The sequence below is a fragment of the Penicillium cosmopolitanum genome (assembly GCF_028827165.1).
Source record: "Penicillium cosmopolitanum strain IBT 29677 chromosome Unknown utg000003l:1.0-3747932.0:1.0-3751027.0, whole genome shotgun sequence".
Classification (NCBI taxonomy): domain Eukaryota; kingdom Fungi; phylum Ascomycota; class Eurotiomycetes; order Eurotiales; family Aspergillaceae; genus Penicillium; species Penicillium cosmopolitanum.
Window position 1 is genome coordinate 1,324,331 of NW_026622673.1, and position 25,056 is coordinate 1,349,386.

A 25,056-nucleotide genomic window follows, 5' to 3' on the forward strand; every position below is an offset into this window, starting at 1 on the left:
TATTATCTCAGCAACCGGGATATTCCAACAGGCTGGGTTTTCGTGGGCGGGTTTGGGCAGTGGGTGGGTTTTGGCGAGGTCTAGCTCTGTGACTGTATCCATGGGCCTGACGACAATGTGCCAGAAAATCTTCCCTGCTTAAAAAAGGATACCCCCGGCTCCCTACCGGACCACGGTCCCCTTTCACGCAGCGCCAACTTATAGCTCACCATCAGTATTGGGATCAGCATCTCGTTGGTGCGCTTCCCAAAATTGAAACACAGATCTAGATCGTAGCTTGTCTTGAGCATCCGCAGTTAAGCTTTCAACCCAACCTGCTAGCTGCAGGGACGCCATTGGCCCTAGTATAATAGATTTGCTGTGTTCCTCCCACCATTTCTTGAACCAATCCGTGCCAAGTTGCTGGCCCAGGAATTCAAATTCATTGGCATAGCACATCCTCCCAAATGCGTGCCAAGCCTCCATGTGTTTGATGACGAAATCTCGGTGTTCTGTCACTCCCCATGAGTGAATCTGGTCGACCAACGATAAGAGTTCCCACGCCTTGCGCTTTGTCACAACCCGGCCGCTCCATACCCTTTGGAAAACCTTCGTTCACAATGAGTATATAGAAACAAAATGAGTTCTTTGCCCATAGTTACATAAACTGACTCACTGAGTCCTTCATGCCCGGCATACTCGCTTTCCAGACGCAGTCGCTTGTAGCCCACCAAGATATGCCAATGAGCGCCAAAGGAGGTGAGAGCAAAAACCTGGTTATTGCAACTTCGTCCAGTTTGATACGGTCTTGCTTTTTCGCCAGCTGCCCCTGGCCTTTTTGCTAAGTCGTCTAGCATGTCGAGATACACTGCTCCTGCTGAAAGAGCTTGGCGACGAGCTTCTCGAGGGTCACCGGTCCATCCCTAGCTTCATAAACAGCAAAAGGGGAAGACAAGATCTACATCTCCCCAATGAGGGTCCGAAATAAGACCACAGTGCCGATGGAGAAGAAAAGATTCCAAACAATCACGATCCAGACTCCATACATCTAAAGAGTCTGGATAATTAGGGTAGTCTGCCGGTCTGAAGGTCGCCAGTCCAAAAGTAGCATCCGGAATTCTTCGAACAAATTTGGATTGGCCAGCGAGTAGGCATGAAAGTGCTACAGTAGCGTATGGCTGCGGAAGGATTGCTTGCGTCGGTACGTTCCGTTCGACATGTATCACATCCTTTGTTCAATGGCACATGTAACGTAACGAATCCGGGAAAGGATCGACATTTGAGGGTGTCAATATATGCTTAGTGTTGTAGCTCAGAAGTATGAATTGTTTTCTTCTAAGAGGGAAACATGAGGCTATACCTACAGCGAGAAGATAAGCCAATCAACTTAGTTCTTTCTATACATACTTCGGGATTAATTCCGATGGTTCGCTTTGGTTCCTGATCTGCACCAGCCTCATATCACAACACTTAGCAAAAATATTTTCGGTAGAGTCTCGACGTCGAGGTCAAAGATCAGCCGGGGTAGTCAATAACCATCCCGTTTCAGACCCTGACAAGGTATTTGCCTGCTAGTGCCCAGACTTTCTCTAATTGGGCTGGGGGATTCCATGCCCTTGGAACCAATTTCAAAGAAGGTAATAATGACTAGGGGATCCTGCGTTCGAATGGCGTTTCAACTTTCAGCATCCGAAAAAATCCTTCAATCTTCGAAGAAGAATCTGCTTCCGGATTCTGACAAAGTGGCTTCTGTTCAACACCACTGCTCTCCTTCCTCTAATTTAATGAAACTTATTGGAGATATCGTGTCTCTTTCCGCGGATATCCAGCTTAATAGGTTGTAAAACGCGATCGAGAGACCAAAAATAGCTACTTGGAAGGCCCCAGGTGAGTAAAAAATGACTGTGAAGCCCCATGTAACAATTGACTTACTAGATCACCGACTCCGGGTTGCAATCTGCCAGGTAAACATGAGAGAGGAGAACCGAGCTCATATGTGGTAATTTATGTTTGAAAAACAATATCTATCAGGCACTGTACCCATGCAAAAGTCCACGATTCCTGATACTAAGTAGATCCTGCAACCGCACAATCACAGGCACAGTGTTGGGTTGGCAGACCGAAGCTGCTCTAATGCGCATCTTTACCAAGTATCCTGTCGCATCCTATTCCTCCAAATTGTTACTCCCCATGAAGAGGTAGCTCGTTGGTTCCACAGACACGGTGTACATAATCCCAAAGCCAGGACCTAGACTGGGATTCTCGTGACTGAGGATGATGTGGAGCCGGTGTGGTATGGACTAAATGACAGAACAAATTAGCATGAGTAACCGACAAAGAAATGCCTGCGTACCGGAATGCGAATTTTCTGAGGCGAAACTGTTCTCCGAAACGGTTGACTCTTCTGATGATATTCTCTGAAGCCACTGGTCGATATTTTGAGCCTTGGTATTCGTGAGTGCTGGGAATCTCTTTCTGGAACCCCCAAGCCGTCGAATACGTCTTGGCGTTTTGGAATTGAGCGCTGCCCAGATACCTTGGCACGATTGAGACGGCGTTTTCGGAGAATGTGATATTTCTTCCCCCGTAGTGATTCGACTGTTCGGCTGGCCCCATATTGCTCATTATAAGCGACAGCACGGGCGTCCCAAGACAGAGCTCGGTGTGCATCCAGCCAAGGGAGAAAATTACCCTCCTCCCATTCTGACCAGCCTATCGAGCTGTGTTGGAGGGGTGATGAATAAAATGTTGGTTTGTGAGACTTCTGCAGGAAATTGAAACGTACAGAAAGTGGGTGTGGTGAGCTTTAAACTTTTGGCACCTGAAATAATTGTCGCGAGGCGACAGATTCTAGAGGCAACCCTACCCAAAATACTCAACTGATTCCAAGGAATAACTGGTTATCCCTGGAACTTGCTGGTGAAGTGATAAACCAATGTAACAATTGAGAAACATGGTTAGACTGAGCTGACCCGTGGTACTGTCCTGCCTCCTCGAATCCTCATTTATTTACGGCGTTTCTAATGTTATTCAACGATGCTCAACCAACACGCATGATTTCTTTCCCGATGAGTTCACAGAAAGAGCGAATGTAACGTGCTGAAAGCTTGAAAGAACCTGTTCCAATTCAAACAAAGCCATTTTTCGCCCACAAAGCCACATGGCGTCACGACTAAACATTGCGACTCAGCTATTGTCTCACCGATTAGCTCCGTTCGTGATCATTATGGTCACCGTCTGTCAATTTCAGTCTATTCTCGGTTCGTCAATTGGACTGAACTGTAGATTGATCAAATTTAAATGACGCTGTTGTTGGTGTATCAATTTCAATTGAGAAATTGGAAAGTGAAAGTCGATTGGAAACTATAAGGGTCAAGGGTATTTCGATTAGAACTCCGGATACGGAAAGCGGAGATCAGTGGGGCAGGATCTTCCCGCCACCTCACATCCCCCGTTCGGCCCGGACTAGTGTGCTGCAAATCCTTTGACATGCCTACGGCGGACTATATCTAGCTAACAGACAAAATTAATCTCAATACCAAAATTCCAAAATTCCAACCGCTCCCGCCTGTGCGCACGCAAAACATTTCAGTCGAATATATGGCGGAATTGCTATTGAATAATGCGTTGTTGAATGACCAGTTGGGTATGGATTAAATATTTCAAATCTTCCGATAATCCTGCCTCTTAACTACTTCTCAACTGCAGAATGAAATGTGTTACCGATCGGTTCCAGATACTGTACTTAGTCCTCTTAATCAAACCATAATGTATATTCGGAGCCAGGGGTTCAGAACTTAGCAGGTGAACCAGGCTCGGTGTAAGGTGGCCGCTGGGAGGGTTATACTCAAGTTATCAGCCCGGCTTGCGGTTACGACTCAAGTCGGTGACCCAAGCCACGTCCATCACAGCCTAGCCTGACACATAGTCTTTGGCAATGAAATATATTATAAATATCGATAAGTATTGTCAAAGTGGGCGCTCGTAGGCTAGTCTACCTAGGTATGGCAGAACGGGCTGATCCAGCAAAATCCGCAACGTGAAATATATATCTGAGACCACAGCACACCAACGTAGTTCCCAGGGGAAGGGGAATGACCCCCAAAACAAGACTGAAAAAGGAGCAAAAAAGGGGATGTGTATTCTCTATCTCTGATGCCAATGCTTTATAAACGGGAGGGACCTCAGGTTTTGAGGCCTCAGGCACCAAAAGCCCTCTTCCGCATTTACAATTATGTATGGGAGCACCACACTACAGTATGTATGTAGTGGGTGAATATATACATATTGACTAGTAACTTGCTTGTATGTTATCACAGTTTCCAGTCGGAAGATCTATTTATATGCTATCCAGTACAAATCTAGTAACCAATGCAATAATCAATGGACTATCACAGATATTGAAGGAGATGCTCGATGGCAGTCTGACAAGCAGACGAGTCGAGATAGCCAAGGAATCAGCATAATCCGCAGCGATTAGTACTGGTGGTACAGTAGGAGATATCAAGATCTAGCCATGAAGAATCAAAAGAGTGTGTATTGGAAGAATCAAGCTGGCAGATTATCGCCAGAGAGTTGTGGGCCTCAGAAAAAAGGTGTCAAAACTAGTCCCAGAGAGGAAACAGAGGCGGTTCAAAGAAAAGATGCTCAAAGAGCTAATCCCACTCTGATCCTTCTCCGCGAGTGATTGCCCTGGCCTCACGAGCGCATCCTTCCGTCGCTGGTTTCCTCACTGCAATATTTATAATGAAATGATGGTCCAGGTATCATGGCGGGTGAGCGGGACATCTTATCTTGCCAAATATGGAAGACAAGGCATTTGTAATCGAGTCGCACAAATAACTAAATAAATAGTTTGAGAATTACACAGAGTCTATATCCACCCTTAAGACGAAATTTGGTCAACACCGGATGGGCAGGTTCAGTCTGCAACTCGACATGAAGCCTCATTTCGTTACGTGCGAATATCGAACTGGCCGTGGTATTTTGTATTTCTCCTTGAATACCTATTTTGTCCGTTAGCTAGATATAGTCCGCCATAATGCCCTCCATTTAGTATTCCACTCCAGCGAAGGAAAGGTCATTTGGAAATTTCTGCCCTCATGTTGAAATCTCCAAATATGCCTTCTCGTCGAAGACAGTCACTTGTTAATGGACGACACACCTTTCGAAGCAGACTTAAACGTGCATTATCTCTGTCATCCTCCGAATCGAGTAAAGAGGCCAGATATAAAAGACCAAGGGTAAAGAATATTGCTGATAATGAGTCGTCTTTCGAAAACAATGGAGCTGTTGAAGGCAGAAAATTCGGAATTGAAGCCGACAATCGGAAGGGTCACCATTGGCGACCATGGGAGATACAGTCCGAGAATGAGATCAATCGGCCTGAAGCTCCATACTGGCCTGAAGAGCCTGCAAACTATAGCATTATTGCACTGAAGTGTGTTTTAGAGTGAGTACTAAAAATGAAAATGGGTTGTTCTTTTACTAATGGAACTAAGACTAGATGAACGAACGAAGTTAGTCTTACAGGAGGATGCAAAGAGCTCGAGGGGGGATCCTGTGATCAAGGGGACCAGACAAAGAAGCTGGAAAAAAATTGGTATGAACATAGTGTCGCGAATCGTCTCGTAGAGCGAAAGACAAAGATTCACAGAAAATCTGTATAGCTATTAATCATTTCAGGACAGGAGAAGTCCCGGGTTTTTATTATGACCTTTTCTCTTTTAAGTTTTATAGTTTAAGTTTTAAAAATAAGTCACTTGGGATCAGTAGACGAAAGGCCAATTGGGCCTTCGAATAGACCAAGAAACATGCATTCTACAGGGGCCAGTGTTTCAAAGCTGCGCGTTTCGCTGATAATTTCTGAGTTGGACTTAGTTTTGTTGATAGTCAATCCTTCGTCAATCCTACCTTGTCGAAAGCTCGAAAATGACAATACCACCAGTATGCCAGCTATATCTATGGATGTTAACATAGAACGCTCAGATATACAATCTACGGCTCCTGACGGTTAGATTCTATCAAAGTTTGCAACACTACTAGTAGTATTCATAGATCTCCTTTATGCCAATTGAAACCAAAATACTGGAAGCTGATTGCATGTGTCTATATAACCTTGACCCGGACTTAAAGACGAATGTGCGATCCCTTCCATCTTAAGTGAAAGCTGGCTGTGTAGACGATACATGATTTTTCGGATTTCTTGACAGGCAAAGCATGATCCATGTATAATACCCACGGGGGCCAATCGACCATTACAGTAAAGACCAACATCATAAGTTCACATGCACTACAATCGTACTAACCTATTGGCTCGTTCCTGGATAGTAGGAGTCGAAATCTTGCATGTTCGCCCCAAAAGCCCTCGCGTGGGGGCTAAAGCTTCCTGGGGCAGGGAATACAGCAGGTTTATTCCACCGCGCAAATTGCATACTAATACGCGACCAACACAATCCTGGCAAAGGGGGCGGTTTTTAAATCGATCATTACCAGACTGGGAACTTCTGCGTAGAGTCCCCAAGGAGAAGGATTGCCAAGTGGGGCTTGATTGAGTCAAGCAAGTCGCCTCATTGCCTGGTTCCACACCCTGGGTCCCTGGCCCCCAGACGTGTCCAAATCGGTACCATGTCATGCAGGTCCGAAATATGGACCCTGCTATCCACAACAGGGGCTCAAGACTTGCTATGATTCTGTCAATTCCATCTGTGAGAGCAAATTTAATTATATATCTAAAGTGCCTACTCTTTTTGCAAATAATATTGCACCATAGCACTTTATTCCGTAGGAGCTTTGTTCTGCCAGGCTTGCGCATTGCTAAAGGCACTGGCAAATTCGCCGTCAGATGTACTCAGACCTCTCTTATGGAAACGGCACCCTGATAGAGCCCCCTTGGGGGCCAGTGTTTTAGAGTATCCCAAAGGATTCATGTATGGGCTATAAATTACAGGATTGGCTGAACAGATCGACAGTGGCTCTGCACTCGCTTCGGGGCTAGGAATCTCGCAAAAGCACTATGTTACACCCCTCTGGAAACTCATATTTCGTTTTCGATTCGAAATAATTCTAAATATAGCTTTTTCGCGCATGTCATCCCCAGGCTAGAGCAGATTTCTGTTAGGTAGAATGGAATTGAAAAGGCGGAATTTGTATCAAGGTGTGTAGTAGTACCTGGGGGCCGAAGAATGCAATACAAAAGACTGGTCGCTTTCCTCTCTGTCAATGCTTCCGTATAGCTTCGTCTCATTATTCTTCCAATCATTCGGTGGCTGTAGCCTTAGCTCACATCAAAATGCATCTCTTTTGGATTCTGCAGCTCTCGGCGGCTGCCCTGGCCATGCCTGGAAGAAGTTTCGAGGCAAGAGCCGCCGCCATGCCTGAAAATCCAACAGGAAGCATCACAGCTACTGCAACCAAGGCCACTCGCACGAAAGGTACGATGATTCTAAATCGCAAGCTATCTAAGAATACAAGAGCTAATATTGATCTAGCGTCGGTTTGTACCAACCATAAGCATAAGTCTTCTTCGACTGCTACTGGCCCACAATGCGTTCATTCGCAGAATCCTCACGAGGACACGAACAAGTGTGTCTGTACATACAGCGGTACCAGCGAAGTCATCCATGATGTACCAAAGGACGGCAATTGCCCTATGACAATGCCCTCGAGCTGGATGCCCACTTCCTCCCCCGAACCGACCACGACCACAACTCATTCCTGGGGCACCGGCGAAGTTGTAGGTTATGATTATACGTACTGGGATTCAGCACTTGGTGGTGCTAAGATTCTTTGTCAAACCTCGGAGCACTCGACGATGGGCATTGCCGTCGGTACTACGCCAATCGTCGCGACCGTTTGCGCTGGTCACAATTCAACTGCTGAAGCAGGCATCAGTCACTGGACAAGTGCCACTGTTGTCAGTGCCGATGCGTTCAATATCGGAAACTGGGGGTTCTCAAAGACTGAGGCTACCGACGAGGCTGCCACCGCCACCTCCTCCGAGCGAAACGAGCTTGCCACTAGCATTTTTTCAGCTATGAAAACCCTATGCTCCGACAGTGCTGTTGACACCGAGACCTATGTTCCAACTACTAGCTGGAATGAAGAAATCAATAGCTTCACAGAAATCTCCGTGACAAAGACTATGAAACACTGCGCTACCCAGACGGTTGAGGTCATGGACACCTACTATCTGAAAAGTCTCAATAACGATACGGACGTGGCGGATGGCCCTGGGGATGGTAAGATCGAGATCGAAATCAAAGATTCTTGGTTCGAACCGGCAAATCTGGATGGGTTTTTGTGGAAAACTGCTTTCACATGGGCTGAGCAGGCCATGAAGAATATGCGAGAGGTTAACTACAACTACGGTAGCCAAAGTGGCGGATTTGCTGGTGCTGTTTATGAGCCGGATTTGTGGCTGAAACAGTACGTTGTGCCATCCGAAATTTTGGTTACTCATGGTGCAGACTATGCACATGATAGCGTTGAGGCCATGTGGACAAAGTTGCATCTCAAGGAAAGTAAAGCAGACGAGATGTCTTGTGTGGAGCAGGAAGAGATGATCATGCTGGCCAAATCATTCGCGGAGTTTATCGTTCCTGAGCTCGCACCGGAGATCGAAGTAGGTGCCGATATTGGCCTGGAAGAAATGTCCTGGCATTGCGCGGAAGAAGCTAGTACCGGTGGTGATTAGTGATCTCTCAATTCGAGTACTTGGCTGAAGCATGGCATATTGCTACTCTGAAGATTCAAATATTGGACAAGTTATTCAATTCTGTATTTATTACCTAGGTATCAATTATGATAACAATTCGTTTTGTTGAATATATGTGTAGTCTACCACTTGATATGAATCGAGAAGCTTTCTAAAGTGAACTAATTTGGAATTGTTGTGGAATACTAGAATTACTACGGCTTGAGAAACTTTCTTTGATAGTACCTTGATTTATGATTTCAACAAAAGGAGCCTTTTATTGCATGAAGATCTCATGGTGAGTTACTTCTCATATAGCTCAGTTCCTAGGTATTCGCTATGGTATCATCACTCTGTTTGATCCCCGGGGCTGCTCTATCCAAGGGTAAGAGGTCAAACAATCCCCAGTTAGTGATGATTACGGATATTCCCTGATACTAAGATACCTAGGTAGTACGTAAAATACTACTAAGTCTATTCTTTTTTAAAATGAATACCCAGTTTTGTCCCACCAATCCAATTTCTATTTCTTTAATCATCCACATAAGTCAAAACCCAGTTGTATAGTAACTTTTAGATGTTCTTTTACCTACACACCTATAATATCATAAAATAACAGGAGTGTGCAGAACAAAGTTGGAAGATACTATTTTGTATCTCAAATGGGATATTCCTCTACTAAGGAGTAGTCTTAACTTTCTCGTAAGGTGTTGGGATACCTGGTATCTGCTCAGGAGTGGTGACTGGGAGACCAAATCCTGAGGGGAGAGCATTATGATTTGTATACCTGTTGCTCCAGCTATATTCCGGAGCTAATGCATGCCCCTTCGGTTTGGTTGGCTCTCGGTGCCCCATCAGTAGGTTGCGGCCCCTCATGTTGCAGGGTCCGTAACAGATATTAGATAGTAGAGATCAGATTGGATAGTTAATATGCAGGCTGATTCTTAAAGAGATTAGGAATCCTAAATATTTATAGGATCTTATAATACTAAGGCTTATATAGATATTGTAGTGGGGAATTCCGCTCTCAACACCGGTATCCCATAGTCAGGTGATTGGGGCCTTAGTAACAAGGCAGCCATTTAGTTTCTGAAGAATAAGTAGCGTTCGTTCCATAGTACAGGGCCGCTCGAAATCAGCTTCACTTGTTTACTCTCTTAAAAACTTTTCGAAACCTTATCTTGCATTGCACTATACCGGTTTAGGCTAGACTACCCCTGACCCACTATGCGGCGGTATTCTCATACAAGTGTAAATAAAACGAATAAAAATAGATTCCGTAACGTGCTGTACGGACGATTTTGTTTTCTAGAACCAACTCATTGCTAACAAGTCAAACAATGCAGTCGGTTGTCTGGCCACCTCTCTAGCTTGCATTCCAACATTCATCTAAGCCCCCACCCAGATCCAAGCGGATAGCGAACGGAAATTCGCAGATGGAAAAAGAAAGGAACTGGGGGGGGGTCTTCATTACAATGCGTTTATCATCGACTCTACATCAACTTGCAACCCTTATTCATTGAACCCACCGCCTGTTGAAACCTGGAAGCCAAACCGTGCTAACGTTGAATTAAACAGGAACCGTTCACCATGATTAATCCTAGAACAGAAAAAAAGCCACGTCTGTCAAGGTAGTATAGAGCACTAAGCTGATACGGAAATAAGAGATTCTAGATTACCCCTTCAATGAACTGGGTGGGGTCACGGGCGCAAGGAGTCTCCGGCCGAGTACAACTTGACCAATCTTTCCTTCAACATTCTCGCTTTTGAGAATTATCAGTATCTTTGCGACAAAGGGGCATCTCCCTCATGGCAAGTGCTCTTTCATTCATGTGTCCACTCATTAACTGTTTTTCAGACATCAGTCGCCTTTCAGAAGATACGTGCGCCTGGGTACGAAACGTGACAATATTGGGCATCGAGGGAATAGTAAGTCACTGGAATCATGAATAAAATAAGGCTTGCTAGGAAGAAATGGTGCCTGGTTGGGAAATATCCAGATAGGCGCCAGCCTGCGAATAGGCCGGAGATGCTGTTGGGGGGTATGTGCACTCATGTGAGCAGCTCAATGGCCGTGCCCGCCTGAACCCTCTATGGGATGCCACGCAACTGGGTATCCTGAAAGGAATTCAGAAAGGGGCCCTTCAGTTAATTTGAGACTTGATGGGATATTTCTGCGTGATTTGCTGGATTCTTTCATGCGGTGTTGATGTTGCAATGGCTACCCTTTGTTCTTCGAAGAGTTGGATCGAATTTCGTGTATTCCTTTCAACGGAGTCCCAGACGTGGATCTAGCTATGAACCGTTTGAAAGAATTCTTTGATTTCTCTGCCCACTACTAGTGACATCAAGTAATTTGAAATATGCAGGTGATCTATGCGTCCAGGGCATTCCTCGTCGTTTATTTCTTTGAGAATCCCTCTGTCTTATAATGGCAAACCTTCCCTGACTCTGATTTATGTCCAAGTACGCTCTTGCATACGACTGCACAGTTAAAATTCTACGAAGACAGCCTTCAAGTTAAATTAGTATTACTACTTGTGAAGGATACATACCGCTAGTATATAGGCTTATTTGTCAAGGTATCTATAAAACATGTCGAGGATCTTCAAGCGAGGAGGAGAGAAATTTGGCAAAGCAAAGCAAATATTGAAGGAACGTGGAGAGTCATTCCGCCGACGATTCGAACGTGGTTTTGAAGGCATCGAGGAAGTGCGAGTAGGCACGGGACGGGGAGCCGATGATCCTATTCCGCCGCTGAGGTTTCAAAATTCCACAGGGGTTTTGATAGACAAACGTCAAAATGCACCCAGGGATTGGGACCCCAACGACAATGATATAGATGAGAAGTAAATCTCTTCATTTAAGCACAATTTGGACTTCTATGGCTCACTAACTCTCGAACAGTGATTTAGACGCAATGATTCAACGTTGCAACGAGCGTATCAATGACAATATTTTGCCCCAAGTATGGCGAGACAAGCTAAAGGAGTGCCTGGAGATGAAGGTTGAGATGGAAGCACTAGTCAAAAGTGAGCGCAGAGGACTTAGCATGCATGTCATCGAGCGTTTGAAGCGACTGGAGGCGGTCAAAAAGGCACTCCTCGAAAATGGCGACAAATACAAGTCAATTCCTAACATTGATAAAATTATGGACTCATATCGCTCAGGAACCTACAAATGGGAGCATGGGACTGCGACATACTGGTCAAAGGGTTCTTTGATTGCGGGCCCAAAAAGGTTTGACGATAATGAACTCTTGCGACTAAGTACGCAAAATGATAGCGACAATGGATTTTGGCTTGAACTGGTAATATATTCTTCACATCTGAAATTTGACATTCGCATAGCTCTGCAATACAGTTTCTAATCGATTCTATTAGCACGATACACCGGGACCAAGTGGTCAATTTGCTAGCGGTGCTATAAAGCAAGCACATACCGTGGGAGACAATCCAAGCCTGCCTCATTTTTACCCTGTATAAGTTACTTCGAACTCCAGGTGCGGGGGCGCTACTAACTTATCATTTCAACGTAGGTCACTCTTCAGTTTCGAACTCCCGGGTCGACTGTCGCGATCGGAGTTAATCTGAATCATATTGATGACACCGGCTCCGGCAATATAACATGCTTCGAGAGCGATGTGGACAAGATAGTTGCAATCAGTGGGGTGAAGGCTCCATTTTGTTTTACCGGCGTCGCGAGGACAGTAGGTGGAGATGTTGTGAGCATAACCATTGTCTTGGAGGTTGCACTTGTTGGCCCCGATGGGAATGCAGTAACACAGTGGTCTCGCTGGCCCGTTGTGGTTCATGGGGGGACCGCGAGCGGGCAGAGCGAGACTTGTCGGGCCATACTTACGACAAATGGTATACACCGGAACAGCACCTGAGGTACCTCCACGGATGTATGTCAGTAGTAGTGTTGACGGTATAAGGAAAATGCTACCCAAAAGAGAGGATGTTGATACGACGCCAGATACTTGGGGTTTAGCGACAAACCACGTCGCCTCAAACATACCTACGGTTGGAGGATTCGATCCAGCCTATGCTCCAAATTACTATAGAGTAACATCTTTCGCATGGCCGACCCCCCTACAAGCACCAGCACCAGGACCAGGAGTACCCACTGCAGGCACAGCAGCCGGGCAACAAGCACAAGCAGCGAAACTTGGGACACCACTGCCAGGAATAGGGGTGGGCGCTGGGGGTGCAGGTGCAGGTGCCGGAGGTGCAGGTGGGGGTACAGGTGTATCGGCTGCAGGTGCTGGGGGTACAGGTGGTACAGGTGAAACTTTATATCTGCCCACTACCATGTAACTACTAGTTTCAACCTTTGCAGGACCAGCATTTCCAGCACGCCCAACAAGCGATCTTCTACCTGGTTGACGCCCCTCCCCTTCCGCCTCTTTGGACTCAGGTTTGGTTCGAGCGGAAATTTCATGCGTGCCTTTTACCAAACCTTTGGATAAATCAGATTGTTTCAAGTTATTATATATCTATTGATCTCGTTAACTTAAGCTCTAGTAGCATACGTATTAGCCCTATATGTGCAGAAATGTTTAAACGACAGTATCTCTTTTCTCGTACCCGTAACCAACTAAGATGTCACCATTGTCGAGGATTGCTTACACCTGTGTCATCCATTTAGGCATCCACCGAGGCATCCACTGCCTACACCTGCATCCAGCTTCCTTCTTTTCCGTCTCGGGCTATTATTTTCGTCGAAACGTTACTGCTACCTCTTCCTGATCACTACGATGTATCTTGATCTCTGTGAGTATCTGAGGATCCTCACGGTACCCCCAATGCTTGGCGGGCCCAATACCAGTGAAAATGGTATTTTGCATGCTCTAGCCACTATCTAGATGCTGCCAGTTGCTGGTTCAACTAAATCTATTCAGGCTGGACTCACGGCCTCCGAGAAAAATCATGGCAAATGATCTTGTGTTGTAGCTGCACGTAGTTTAGCACACGTGGAGGAAGACGGCATAACTATATGATTGACTGATTTATTGATTATTCATTTCACGCGCCAACGGCCTACAAAGGCTCCAGCCAGAGATACCATCGGATATTCGCTCGCAAAATTATGCATTCTCCTAATGCTATGAGCTTGAAGCTAGCATCAGCATCAAAGATATGATTATCTATGATACTATCTGCTGCAAAATCCCACAAAGCGGCTGGCTTCCCGCTGGCACAACTAAGTGGGAAGCCATTGTTTCTTTGGAAGTATCCGATGACAAATTTTCAAAAAGGGCTGTCATATATCTAGCTCTCCGGAGCCCCAAATAGTGCGACAGCCCCCTATTCCTTCGGGATTTGCGAATCTTCTTAGCCTTTTCCAGCGCTTGAGAAGTATAATGACACACTGTCATTTTGACTCATGTCATTGATATTTCTACCCGCCAACGAGAGTTCTTGGACTCTTTTGTCTGTCATCACATGCGGAGGAAATGACAGGGAAAGGCACTAACAAAACAAAATTGTTGAAAGGTTCCCCATTCTTTTCTGGTGTGCGTGACGAGGTTAGGTTCCCAACACCGTTGCGAGTCTTTTCAATTCAATATTTCGCGGACAACACTCCATACCGCCTGGCTTTATCTACAAAGCGTGCTTGTTGAAAACTTGTTTGAGTCACAATCGCCGTCTCTTCCACCTGGCATCCAGTGACATCATTCCTGGATGCCACCGAAAGCACTGATACGGCCATCAACTCGATTGAGGGTGTCCTTAGGCCCTGGCTTTGGAGTTTTCAGGGGTGGATATCCCACACTTTTGCTGATCTTCTGTATGACATGTCTGCGTGGACAGTAAAATACAACGAATTCTCTCCCGAGAGTGAATTGAGGTTTGGTTATCTAGCTGGTAAAACTGGTCGTCTGTCCATATGCTAACAATTCCAGATGTTGCAAATACGAAATATCGGCCCAACTTTGTTTGACTATGAAGCTAACTACGAGCAAAAGCGAGATAACGAGAAGAGAAGGTTTTATATCAGTCGCCTTGGAGACGCTTACAAATTTGGATTGCTCTCCACATTCACACGGGATAGCTCGTGACGACTAATGGTAATTCATGAATAATTAACTTGAGACTGGTCTTCCCTTTTCGAGTTAGGTCATGGATAACAGTCTAATCACAACACCCGCTAAATACTTCTCGCTTTGTTCCTCAATAAAAAGTGAAGGTACAAATACGTCAGCAGCCTATTGTGGGCCGAGATATTCGATTCTTCACTCCAATTAATTGGCGTGCTAGCTATCGGATCCATCACTTCTTTGTTGTTCCCAGTGAATTGAATAACGACTTGACAGCCATTTGCGGTCTAGGGGATTGATAGAAAGTGCTACAGAAAACCCGATGAAATTCATCAGGCTTCCTGCGGAGACTAAGCCTCTTTCAGGTGATTGTTGTCAATCGCCCGTATGTGGGTAACGACTAGACTCAATCTCGGGCTAAAGTGGATATGCCAAGCAGCCGACAAGGAATATAGCCCTGGAATTTCCAGTTAAGCTCTTCTCTGAGTGGCAAATCCCCCGCACGGTACTAGGTTGTGAATACGCGTTTAATTTATCTGATCCAAATCTAACATGGAACTATTGGGAGGCTTATAAAAGAAAGCTACACGCAAGAAGTGCCCTTGATTGGGACATCCCATCAATTCTTTCATTCGTGACACCTACACCCTTCTAAAATATCACAATGCTGGAGGCTCGCTTGACGACCTTATTTGGTTGCATAGCTACTCTCGCGACCGCACTCGCACCTGGCCTTGAAGTCGCTTATTCTCTTGAACGAGCTACCCAGGGTATTGCTATCTCCCCTGATGGACGCAAATTCCTTTCGCAGCGATACTCAACACAATTTCCCCCGCAAGCAGTGGAGCTCCTTTCCGACAACACGACCGCTTTGTATCCAGACACGGCATGAAACTCATATAATTTGAGTGACCCGAATTCAGATCCAAGAACTACATTTGTGAACATTGATGGTGCCCGTATCGGACCTGATGGATGCTACTGGCTTGTGGACGGTGGTTCTACCGGATTAAACGGATCGACAAAGTTTGTCGGTATGAACTCAAGTACCAATACCGTGGACTCAATTTACTACCTTGATGACATCAAAGCAAGTGACAGTGGCATCGACGACGTGCGCTTTGGTGCCTCTGGTGACATGGCCTATCTGAGCGATACTGCCAACGCTCTCCTCGTTCTCAATTTGACTACCGGCAATGGCGTGCGAGTTCTTTTTTTATGACCCCTCTGCCGTATCCTGGTTTCCGCTGATGTATAATGGCACGCTTGTGCCTGGCTATGGTGCCGCCGGAAGTACTCTGGCTGTTGGCCTGGATCAAATTGAGGTTTCCCCCGATGGTGACTACTTGTACTATCAACCATGTATCGGCGGATTGTATCGCATTAAAATGTCCTATGTTGATGCGACATTGTCAAATACAACACTGGCCGCTTCCCTGGGTGATTACGCGGAGCCATTCGCGCTCACGCCGAGCACAGGCGGTACTACTATCGATGCAGCCGGGAACATATACGTCAGCGACACAAACTTACTCGCTATCTGGAAGGTCACGCCGGAAGGGCGTGCCACTATTCTTGTCCAAGACGATGCGCTTCTCTGGATGGACTTGATGTGGGTTACTTCTGACAAACATTTATGGCTCCCAGCATCTCAAATGTGACCTGGTGGCGATGGTCTTATGGCTAGCGGCCCGAACTATAACTTCACCTACCATATCGATGCGGGTCCTTCTCCAATCGATCACGCATAGATCTTGGAATTTTTGAAGCGAAGGGATATTTTGTCAAAAGTGTTAGGAATTAGGCCTCGGCATAACCCACGGGTTGCTCCCACGGCCATTGTGACGAAGGTTGAACATGGCTTGAGCTAATTGAGAGTCTGCCTCGATGGAATTCGGGTAGAATTTTGTTGGAACCTGTGCTCTGCTACCTCAGATACCGCAAGCGTCTATAAATTCAAGTTCTCTCATTCACGCGCACTCTCTCCCTCATTTACCTGGGCCACACTAGGTTATCGGGCCTATGTGCTTCCTATATTATATCACAATAATCGATCTGCCAGCTTTGTAGAGTATCATCTAGCGTTATCCATTTCACAATATTCGGAGATCTCAGTGCCCTATAATAAGCCTGGTTGTATCTAGTTGCAGTAATCATGAGGGAATAATGTGTCTCATCCGGTCCTCTACTACGAGTAGTACGAGCAGTGGGTATTCCGGCATGTTAGTTAACCAACGAAAGGGACAATGTACTGTTACCGCAGAAAATAATCGCTATGCTTGTTTGCTTAATAAAATAATCCATCATGATGACTACAGCTGCTGTACTGCGAACAAATACTCCATCCACACACAAATAAACACGGGGTACATACTCATAATCAGTCCACCTCAGGAGCATCAAATTCGATCTTCTCCTCTTCCATCACCGCTAGACATTAAGATGCCAGTCCATGAATTTATCTCCTATATCTCGCACTAGACTTCTCAGATACAAGTATCTAAACCGCATTCTTCCTTTGGAGTTCGGACCAAGTCCGTTTCTCATCCCTCAACGCAGACTTAGCCCAATAAGTTGTAATGACCGCCCAAACGCCAGCCCAAATCCATGGAATGGTCCATCCTTTTATATTGAAACAGAAAATGTCAGCTCATTTTATCTTAATAAAGGGAAATAAGTATTTGATGCTTCTTTGCAATGGCAAAGAGGTGGGTGCGTAAAGGATGTGGTGCAAGGCTGAACGGGATGCATCGTCAACTTACCAAGCCCGAAAGCAAATGTATTGGTGTGAACCTTGGAAATTATGGATATCAGCAAAATACCCATAATAAGTCCACCGAAACCCCAAAACCAGTTGAGACTTTCCATTAGGTGTTGGAATCGTAAGCTGGCTCTGTATCTCTCCATCAAGGCCGAGCGGTATAACCTGCCTCTACCCCCATCTACCGCAACGACATCCTCGATGATGGTTAGAATGCCTGGACGAAAGACTGAGCCTGCGGGCATTGAGGAGACTGGAAATGGCTGTCGCACGCCGAGCTTTGCCAGAATTCCGACTATGACTAGGGTGAAGCCAACTTGAACGAGTAGAACACATGGAGGCAAAGCGGCCATTCGTACGCTCGGCGGTTCATGTGTCAAGCCGATCACGATAATGATAGTGACTAGAATGAAGCCAAGAAGATAGTTCCAATGAAAGAAGTCAAACTATATCCCAAAAAATTGGTATAATGTGTCAGCTGAAAATCCTTTAACATCTCTCTGTGTTTTCGGCACGTTATCGGACCAGGGGACATGCGGGCGGCAGACTAAGGGAATGGGAAAAAAGGTCTAGAAATTTGAAAAAAGGCACTGAACGGAGAAAGGGGTAGCATACATGCCAACGACTTTCTGAGGTAGCAGGTCGGCAGTTTGATCTTTGCTTGAGTAGTTCCCATGTTCGCATACCTAGCGAAAACAAGGTTGACACTCCTAGCACAGCACTAGCCACACTTAAGGCTAATACGAGATACATTAAGTCAGTCCATCTCGTGGAAACAAAACTTGTTCGGAGAGGTAAGTTGAGCACATACCAATTTTGTCTTCCAGGTTCGCCGCCCAGTGTAAAGTTGGATAAAGCACCAACGGAGCTATGCAGGATGTGAGCAATATGAAGCCCCAGTTTAAGGCAATCTTGATTTTGTGCTCATGGAGATCAAGAGGCAAGGGAGGGGGGCCCTCAATCTCCGCCGCCTGATAGTCTTCCGGTGCAATCATGTTATGTTCTTCACTTTCGTTCGAGGCAAGGTCACTGGAGCGCATGTTGAAAAATAAGATAGACTCAATCAGCAGTGGCATACGGTTCAATTTTTATACTTGTCCACCTGGGCAAGGCTGAGCAAGGAGCAAGGATAGACTTTAGGGTTCCTTATTTAGCAGCCACCAGCACAGGGGGTTGGTTTAGATTCGTGGTCCATGGCAGCTGAGCTTTTCGCTCGAAATTACTAGAAATTGATAGTCATGTTTCTATTATGGTAACTTCGAGCATATAAGACGGGTATTCAGCTGCACCAAACTAAACTCGTTCAAGGTATATACTGCGTATTGCGACGGGGTTTTTTTTAGCTAGGCAAAGCTAGCTGGAACGATGAGATGGGGGCCGTCAAATATCAGAGTCCACAACAACCAGAGTTTCTTTTCGCCCCCACCTAACCCTATTCATGGCGGCAACTCCACAATATGAAAGCAAAACAATGATATTTATGCTTTCGCCTCTTCGGGAGTAAAATTGCGAGATATTGTTCATGTTCAACACTGGCAGACATCTGGCTTCATGCTCGTCAATGGTCTGGTCCAATCATGATTTCCCAAGCCACCTAGTCGATCTTGAGCGCGAGGGTTATCTCGTTCGAAATTGACGCTAGACTCAATAGAGAATCAATTTGCGCCTGGCTGGGGCTTGGCGAATTCGTGATTTTACAAACAGTAAGGCATCGTGCTCCATAGCCGTAACAGACCCTTTGATTTCGCGAGCCCTGGAGCCTGGAGGAGGACAGTGCCTAAGTTACTAGGGTTTCCTACATTAGTAGTAGATCTGGCTGATGCACCAAGTACTCGGGTATTCCAACTTCCAAGGTTCCATACCACCGGACGAATTTTTTGATTTGAAATCTGTATTCGCAAAGATGAGAGCACTCGGCTCAGACCTTCCAAATTTTGTATACGTGGTCAGAAAACCCCCATCTCCTCCAATATGTTGCTGCGCAGGACGAACCACCAACTAAGGCCCAAAAATCACTCGATTTTTCGGGTAGACTTAGGTTCAATATCTCTTCTGGCCAAGCTATCTGGCTGGGATTCCAAATCGCCCGTTTATTGAAGCTATGAATGGACATCTCGTCATCTTTGACAAAGACCACAAAATCGCCATCTCCGTAGATTCTAGCTCCACACCCCTTCTTGAGCTCACAATGAGTTTTATAATCACGAACAAGATTACATTCTGATTTGAAAGCATGCAGAATCATCACCCTGTTGGCATACCCTCCCCATTGTTTCTGGGACTCGGCAAAATAAAGAATACCCGGGCTTGGAGAAATGAATGTGAACTCTTCGCGCGAAGGCAATATGGGCCGCATTGTGTGGGCCCTATGAAAGACAATCTGCTGGTCGCTTTCGATAGAGAAGAATCTCTGGGAAGCCCACGTGTGATATTGGCGGTAATTAAATTCCTCTTGATCGGCTTCGGGATCATCTGGATCAAGTTCATCATTAAAGTCCTCTTCTTCGACATTGAAGTTGATCTGGCCAGGGTATGTTTCGCAGCGGAAAGGATATATTCTCACAGTGCTATCGCGCCGCAGGAATAGTCTTTTGATCTGGTCTGATGTAGATCGAAATACCCCACCTCTATCTCGGTCACCCAGTGCGAAGGTTTCTAGGTGTGCCTCCACGTTTGGTATGGAGGAGGTTGTTAGACTGGGGTCTGAAGGGCTGGAGGGAAGATCTTTAATATGAAAGACGATGAATTTCTCCTCGTCTGGGTCTAGAATCAAGACTCTGATGTTGCTCGTATCCTTCCATGGTATAGTGCGTGCAATACGCGACCCAAAGCTCCAGTGTATGAGGACAGCTTTTCCGCTGGAGTCGTTCGGCCCGATGAACATCACATTGGTTCCGTGAACCAAGAGCCTGCCCTCCCAGCCGGAGTGAGGTAACTGGAAATTGGTATATTCATGGGTTTCGATATTCCATACATGGCAGGTTCTGTTCGATGGCCGGGATCAGTTAGCATCATAGTAATGACTAGTCAGTCATGGCGAAATCACGTACCGTCGAACAAGCGCCACTACAATGGCGTTTGATACTTTGATGTGAGAAAAGGTCTGTCTATCCTCTGTCACAAACTGACTAAGTTGTCCGGTCCAAAGATTGAGGACATTCAGGGTGAATTCTGTGTAATCGATCCATGCGAAATGACCTTCCGAATAGTCCGCGGCCATGCACCACTGTAAGATCCCAATGTGGGGCGGCGTGAAGGCAATTTCTGATACGAATTTACCTTGCTCGATTCGATCCCTTTTCTTTATAAAAGCAACCGTGTCTTGAGTATCGTCGCAGACCAGCCCCCGTGCCAGAAGAATAGCAGAGTGCATGTCGCGAGAAGACAGAAGCGCTTTCCAGGTCGATGAAACTCTCTGCAGGCGTAGCATGTCAACCAAGGGGAGCTTTTTGAAGATCAGAAGCACAATTTCCATCGGCAAATTGCCAATAATGTCGAACAGGAAGTGCTCATTCTGGAGGCGAGCCCTCACTCTCCGAATCTCATGGTGAGTCAGGCTATCCAGAATGTTGTCGAGTCTGTCTCTCGTGAGTATTCAAGCAAGTCGTAGAAAAGAGGCAGCAAAAGAGGCAGCCACCCATCAACTTACATGGCAGCTCGACGTTTCGATGACAGGGCTTGATCAAGGAGGGGAGATAATGGATCCCGATCCATGGTTGATCTTGTCTCTGTGATGTGGAGACTGGGAGGGAAGGTAAAGGGAGAGAAGAGAGGGAGAAGATGGGAAGTTCAACCAGTTCAACCAGCCAAGGCAATAACGGCAGTGATCAGCCACCGCCCCGCCGAGTGTCTACGAGGAAGATACGAGTATACGAGTAGTAGTACTTCGAGTATAGTATAGTATAGTAAAGTATAGTATAGTATAGTATAGTATAGTGTAGCAAAGTATAGTACTGTGTAGTATGGTATGGTATAGTCACTAATAGTGACTCACTATTGTAGTACTATGTTACAAAAACAATTCCCAGGTGCTATGCTCAATCCAAGCTGCATAGTCGGCCAAACCTGTTGATCAAACAGAATGATTGCTGGTCGCTGTGAGAAATCTAGCGCTTGTGGAAGACAAAGAGATGAAGGTCGGGTGACCCAGCGCCTGTTCATCGCCCTCGTCTTCATCGTCTTCTTCTCCGTCTTCGTCTCTCCTTCGCTCTCCCGTTTGGCCACGGTCGCTATTACCGCAGTTCATTCTTTGTGGTCTCGGTTGATTGCAGCCGCCTCGAGATTTTGACTTTGGAATGCTGGGTATGATATATTGCGCAGAGACAGAGCATTACTCCAAGCTCGTGGTGTATCGGTTGGTGTCGATCATAGTTGATAATCTTGAGGTTCTTCCATTGCGGTGTTCAAGGTTTCACAACTCGAATTCTGTTCACCCATCTTGAAGACTTTCGAGCCCTTCGCGACCGGTCCTGATTCAGTGTGCGCCAGATGATCCGAATCTCTTCTTCCGTCCTTCCTTCCAAGCGCCAACAGCCCTCTTGTGTATGTCCAGTCAAGTTGCAATGCCCGCAGAAAGGACGACCACGTCACTTGGTGACCGGAGGAGCTAGAGGAGCATGATTCTCTCGGATCAGAGCCTCGTTGGCTTCAGTCTCCAGGACCAAGAGGCCCAATGGCATTGGAGTGAACTCGCTGGTCGCGAGATTGTCCTCGATCATACACTGTTTGAATTCCTCCCATTTTCGACCAAGGCCCTCCAGGAAAATTGTATTCACCACGGTCCGCGAGATACCATTGGGTCGCATCGATTCCATTTCGCTTTCGACGGACATAAATTTGTGGGTATAGTCACTGACCAATGCGAAATTGTCGAGTCGGAGGCGGGAGAGGATTTTGAGGAGCAGGGGGAATTGTGGCTTGGGTTTGGGTTGGTAGTTGGTTTGCAGGAAGTCGTACATCGCATCGATACTGATGTTTTCGGGGATATCGGCTAGGATTGCCCTATCAACCGTCAGACCAAGCAGAGCGCTTAAACTCTTGTCCAGTTGCTGCCAACTTTTATACGTATGGGCAAGGGGCGGATCCAGGGCGAGTAGTGGCTGCTCCGACCCAGTCAGAAGTGCCCATACGCCTTGATTCTGGAATGCAGTGTGAATGGAGTGGTGTCAATCATGGTAATTCTCGGAGCCCCGGAGCTTGACAAGGTCGGTAAATCGAGAGACATCCAGGGGAACATTGTATCGGTCGGGATGGCCCTGGTTCTGGGACGGGCCGGGACGGTGACCGAGGCCGAAGCCCGCCCAATGCCCATCTTCAGAGGCTTCCCCCTTTTCGAGAGGGGATTGCAAGGTACAACTCGGGGCCGTTTTCCAATCGGACTAGTTGAGTGTAGTGCAGTGAAGGAGGATGTCCTGGGGATGTCCTGGGGATGTAGCTGTACTTCGTAGTGTAGGTGCATGCAGCTGGGAAGTCACGGGGATCGCATTTACCAACATCAATCTTACCCAATACGGTTAGACTGTCAGTCGCGTCGACGCGTACCCGGGACGATTCTTGCTGTCGACCACTGGTTATGTCAGCGGTTTATATCAGCTCACACCTGAGCCGGGAGGATCTACCCCCGGGTTCCAAATTTCACTTTCTTCCATTCTCCTTCCATTGATATTCCATCTTCCTCTTCAATGGATACCATCAACCTCTTTTGCATGCGCTGTGCAGCACCAATCCCTTCATCCGAGCTTTCAAACAACAATCGCCGGTTGCAGGGAACCCGCTGTCGGGATTGTGCTTCTGTCTACCGACGTGCCGGCATGCGATGGTTAAACAATACCCGATACTGTGACCTTTTTGCAGCCCCCTAACCCTCGATCAGCCGTTATGCGAGATGTTCAGACTGCCGAGTTAGCGGTCAAGTTGCCTCACTGCCGCAAGCAGCTGTTGGGGGTATCCGCCAATGTGATCAGTGCCAAGTTCCACTGCCTTCATATTATCAGAGCCGTCGGAGATGTGACCGTTGTTCTGGCCGTCGAAGACACCGTCAGGTGTCACCTGCTACTACTCTATCGACTACTCCATCGAGCCAATCTGGCCAGGAATTGGGTCCTAGACTTGCCCATCACATCTTGCCCCATCCCCTTTTCTGAGATGTATGGGGCGGTACCATACAAATAGGACGAAGCGAGATGGCGCATTAGATAAATGATTGGATGAAGCTAACCCCCCGTGGCTTTCAAGTCCTTTCAAGTTAAGTGCAAGTTCCTCGCAGAAACCCACAGTCGGCAACGCCTAACTAATCACGCTGCCTGTTGACTACATACTCTGTATGTGCTTGAATCAAAAGGAGGATATCTATACACGCGTCATAGATCTGCATCATCTTCATCCAGCGATCCCAAGTGGTATCCTGAACAACTATCTCTCTCTTGCGTATACGCATAAAGCTCTGATGCCATCGTGCGCCACCTGTTAACAGATTCAACTTTCCTTTTTCTAAGGACTTCGTCGACATCCAAATCGCCCATTGGCGATTGTAGGCCGCGTATCAAGTCCCACGTCCATGTATCTTCACCGAACGTATTCATGAGATTTAAAGGCATACGTTCAGTATGCCACGTATCGAGGAGAAGACTCGTGTCCTGAATCGCGTACCTGAACACTGATTTATATTGAGGGTCGTTCCTCCCACAAGGGTCTGGATTCGAGGTGCTAGGCATCTTGAATTGATGGGAATATGTTTTGTAAGAACTCCAGGCAACTCGGAAGTAAAAGTACTGTTCGGCCTTTTCCGCAGATCGGACCACTAAGTCGTATAGTGTATTCATCCGAAGGCCATCTCCGCATGCCTCTGATGGAAGGCTATACCTTTGCGTGGTAATATTGCTACGATCAGCAAGACTGAGGTCAATCCATTGCAATCCCATAATTGGAGGCTGCTGCACCAGCATTCGTCGCCAGCTTGCCGTTGGTCTCAGATATACTGTTTTGCTGTCGAGAAAATCTTGCATATCTCCGGCCCCGTATGCCATGGCGCAGGCTTTGAGATTATCGCTGGGGAACCAATAAGGAAATTTTGCTGCGAGTAATGGGTTCTGACGAGGTTTTTGGCATCTTTCTAACCCTGCGTTTGTGGGCTGGAAGAACAGGGCTTGTTGGATTGCAGAGGACTGTCGGATGCAGTTGACCCATTGTCGACATACTCGCTGCGCGAGCAGAAGGGTCTTTTCGTCTTTGACTCCTAGCAAAATAGCCTCGAGCAGCTCTAGAGGTAGACTTTCTATCCCCATTTTGGATCGGGGATGTTACTCTATCTCGAGATCTTGTCACTTGTCAGATGTTCAGCATTAAGCAGAGTCGTTGGGGGCTCAGAGAAGTATGGGTCACGGGAATCAGGGACACAGGCTAACTCCTAATTTGGACTAGTAGTTGCTACTAGTTAGCAGGTACAGTTTTCGGTAGTTGGGTAGCTTAGAGCGATTGGCCACGGTCTGCTACTATACAATACTACCCTGGGTATGTACTAGCCGCGAAACCAGACCCACCTCAACGATTTGCATTCTTAGTACTCGTATCTACTACTCC

General features: G+C 46.5%; 9 protein-coding genes across 9 annotated transcripts; 4 read left to right on the forward strand and 5 right to left on the reverse strand.

Annotated features, from left to right (window-relative positions):
• Positions 1-198: 198 nt before the first annotated feature.
• On the reverse strand, positions 199-676 carry N7509_000539 (uncharacterized protein; the record flags this gene model as incomplete). The annotated part of the gene is made up of 2 exons (XM_056625176.1): positions 199-588; positions 656-676. The coding sequence occupies 2 exons, from the start codon at positions 674-676 to the stop codon at positions 199-201; spliced, it is 411 nt and encodes a 136-aa protein (XP_056493758.1).
• A 6,594-nt stretch (positions 677-7,270) lies between these two features.
• N7509_000540 (uncharacterized protein) lies at positions 7,271-8,674 on the forward strand (the record flags this gene model as incomplete). Its single annotated transcript, XM_056625177.1, has 2 exons — positions 7,271-7,412; positions 7,470-8,674. 2 exons carry the CDS (start codon positions 7,271-7,273, stop codon positions 8,672-8,674), a joined length of 1,347 nt encoding a protein of 448 aa, XP_056493759.1.
• Positions 8,675-11,269: 2,595 nt separating this feature from the next.
• N7509_000541 (uncharacterized protein) lies at positions 11,270-12,566 on the forward strand (the record flags this gene model as incomplete). Its single annotated transcript, XM_056625178.1, has 3 exons — positions 11,270-11,523; positions 11,582-11,984; positions 12,213-12,566. 3 exons carry the CDS (start codon positions 11,270-11,272, stop codon positions 12,564-12,566), a joined length of 1,011 nt encoding a protein of 336 aa, XP_056493760.1.
• Positions 12,567-15,381: 2,815 nt separating this feature from the next.
• N7509_000542 (uncharacterized protein) lies at positions 15,382-15,939 on the forward strand (the record flags this gene model as incomplete). The annotated part of the gene is made up of 2 exons (XM_056625179.1): positions 15,382-15,590; positions 15,648-15,939. 2 exons carry the CDS (start codon positions 15,382-15,384, stop codon positions 15,937-15,939), a joined length of 501 nt encoding a protein of 166 aa, XP_056493761.1.
• Positions 15,914-16,378, forward strand: N7509_000543 (uncharacterized protein; the record flags this gene model as incomplete). The annotated part of the gene is made up of 1 exon (XM_056625180.1): positions 15,914-16,378. The coding sequence occupies one exon, from the start codon at positions 15,914-15,916 to the stop codon at positions 16,376-16,378; it is 465 nt and encodes a 154-aa protein (XP_056493762.1).
• An 839-nt stretch (positions 16,379-17,217) lies between these two features.
• N7509_000544 (uncharacterized protein) lies at positions 17,218-18,518 on the reverse strand (the record flags this gene model as incomplete). The annotated part of the gene is made up of 3 exons (XM_056625181.1): positions 17,218-17,339; positions 17,480-17,881; positions 18,290-18,518. The coding sequence occupies 3 exons, from the start codon at positions 18,516-18,518 to the stop codon at positions 17,218-17,220; spliced, it is 753 nt and encodes a 250-aa protein (XP_056493763.1).
• Positions 18,519-19,396: 878 nt separating this feature from the next.
• On the reverse strand, positions 19,397-21,192 carry N7509_000545 (F-box protein; the record flags this gene model as incomplete). Its single annotated transcript, XM_056625182.1, has 3 exons — positions 19,397-20,462; positions 20,529-21,056; positions 21,128-21,192. The coding sequence occupies 3 exons, from the start codon at positions 21,190-21,192 to the stop codon at positions 19,397-19,399; spliced, it is 1,659 nt and encodes a 552-aa protein (XP_056493764.1).
• Positions 21,193-22,064: 872 nt separating this feature from the next.
• On the reverse strand, positions 22,065-22,714 carry N7509_000546 (transposon polyprotein reverse transcriptase; the record flags this gene model as incomplete). The annotated part of the gene is made up of 2 exons (XM_056625183.1): positions 22,065-22,479; positions 22,608-22,714. 2 exons carry the CDS (start codon positions 22,712-22,714, stop codon positions 22,065-22,067), a joined length of 522 nt encoding a protein of 173 aa, XP_056493765.1.
• A 1,123-nt stretch (positions 22,715-23,837) lies between these two features.
• Positions 23,838-24,761, reverse strand: N7509_000547 (uncharacterized protein; the record flags this gene model as incomplete). Its single annotated transcript, XM_056625184.1, has 1 exon — positions 23,838-24,761. The coding sequence occupies one exon, from the start codon at positions 24,759-24,761 to the stop codon at positions 23,838-23,840; it is 924 nt and encodes a 307-aa protein (XP_056493766.1).
• Between the last annotated feature and the right edge of the window lie 295 nt (positions 24,762-25,056).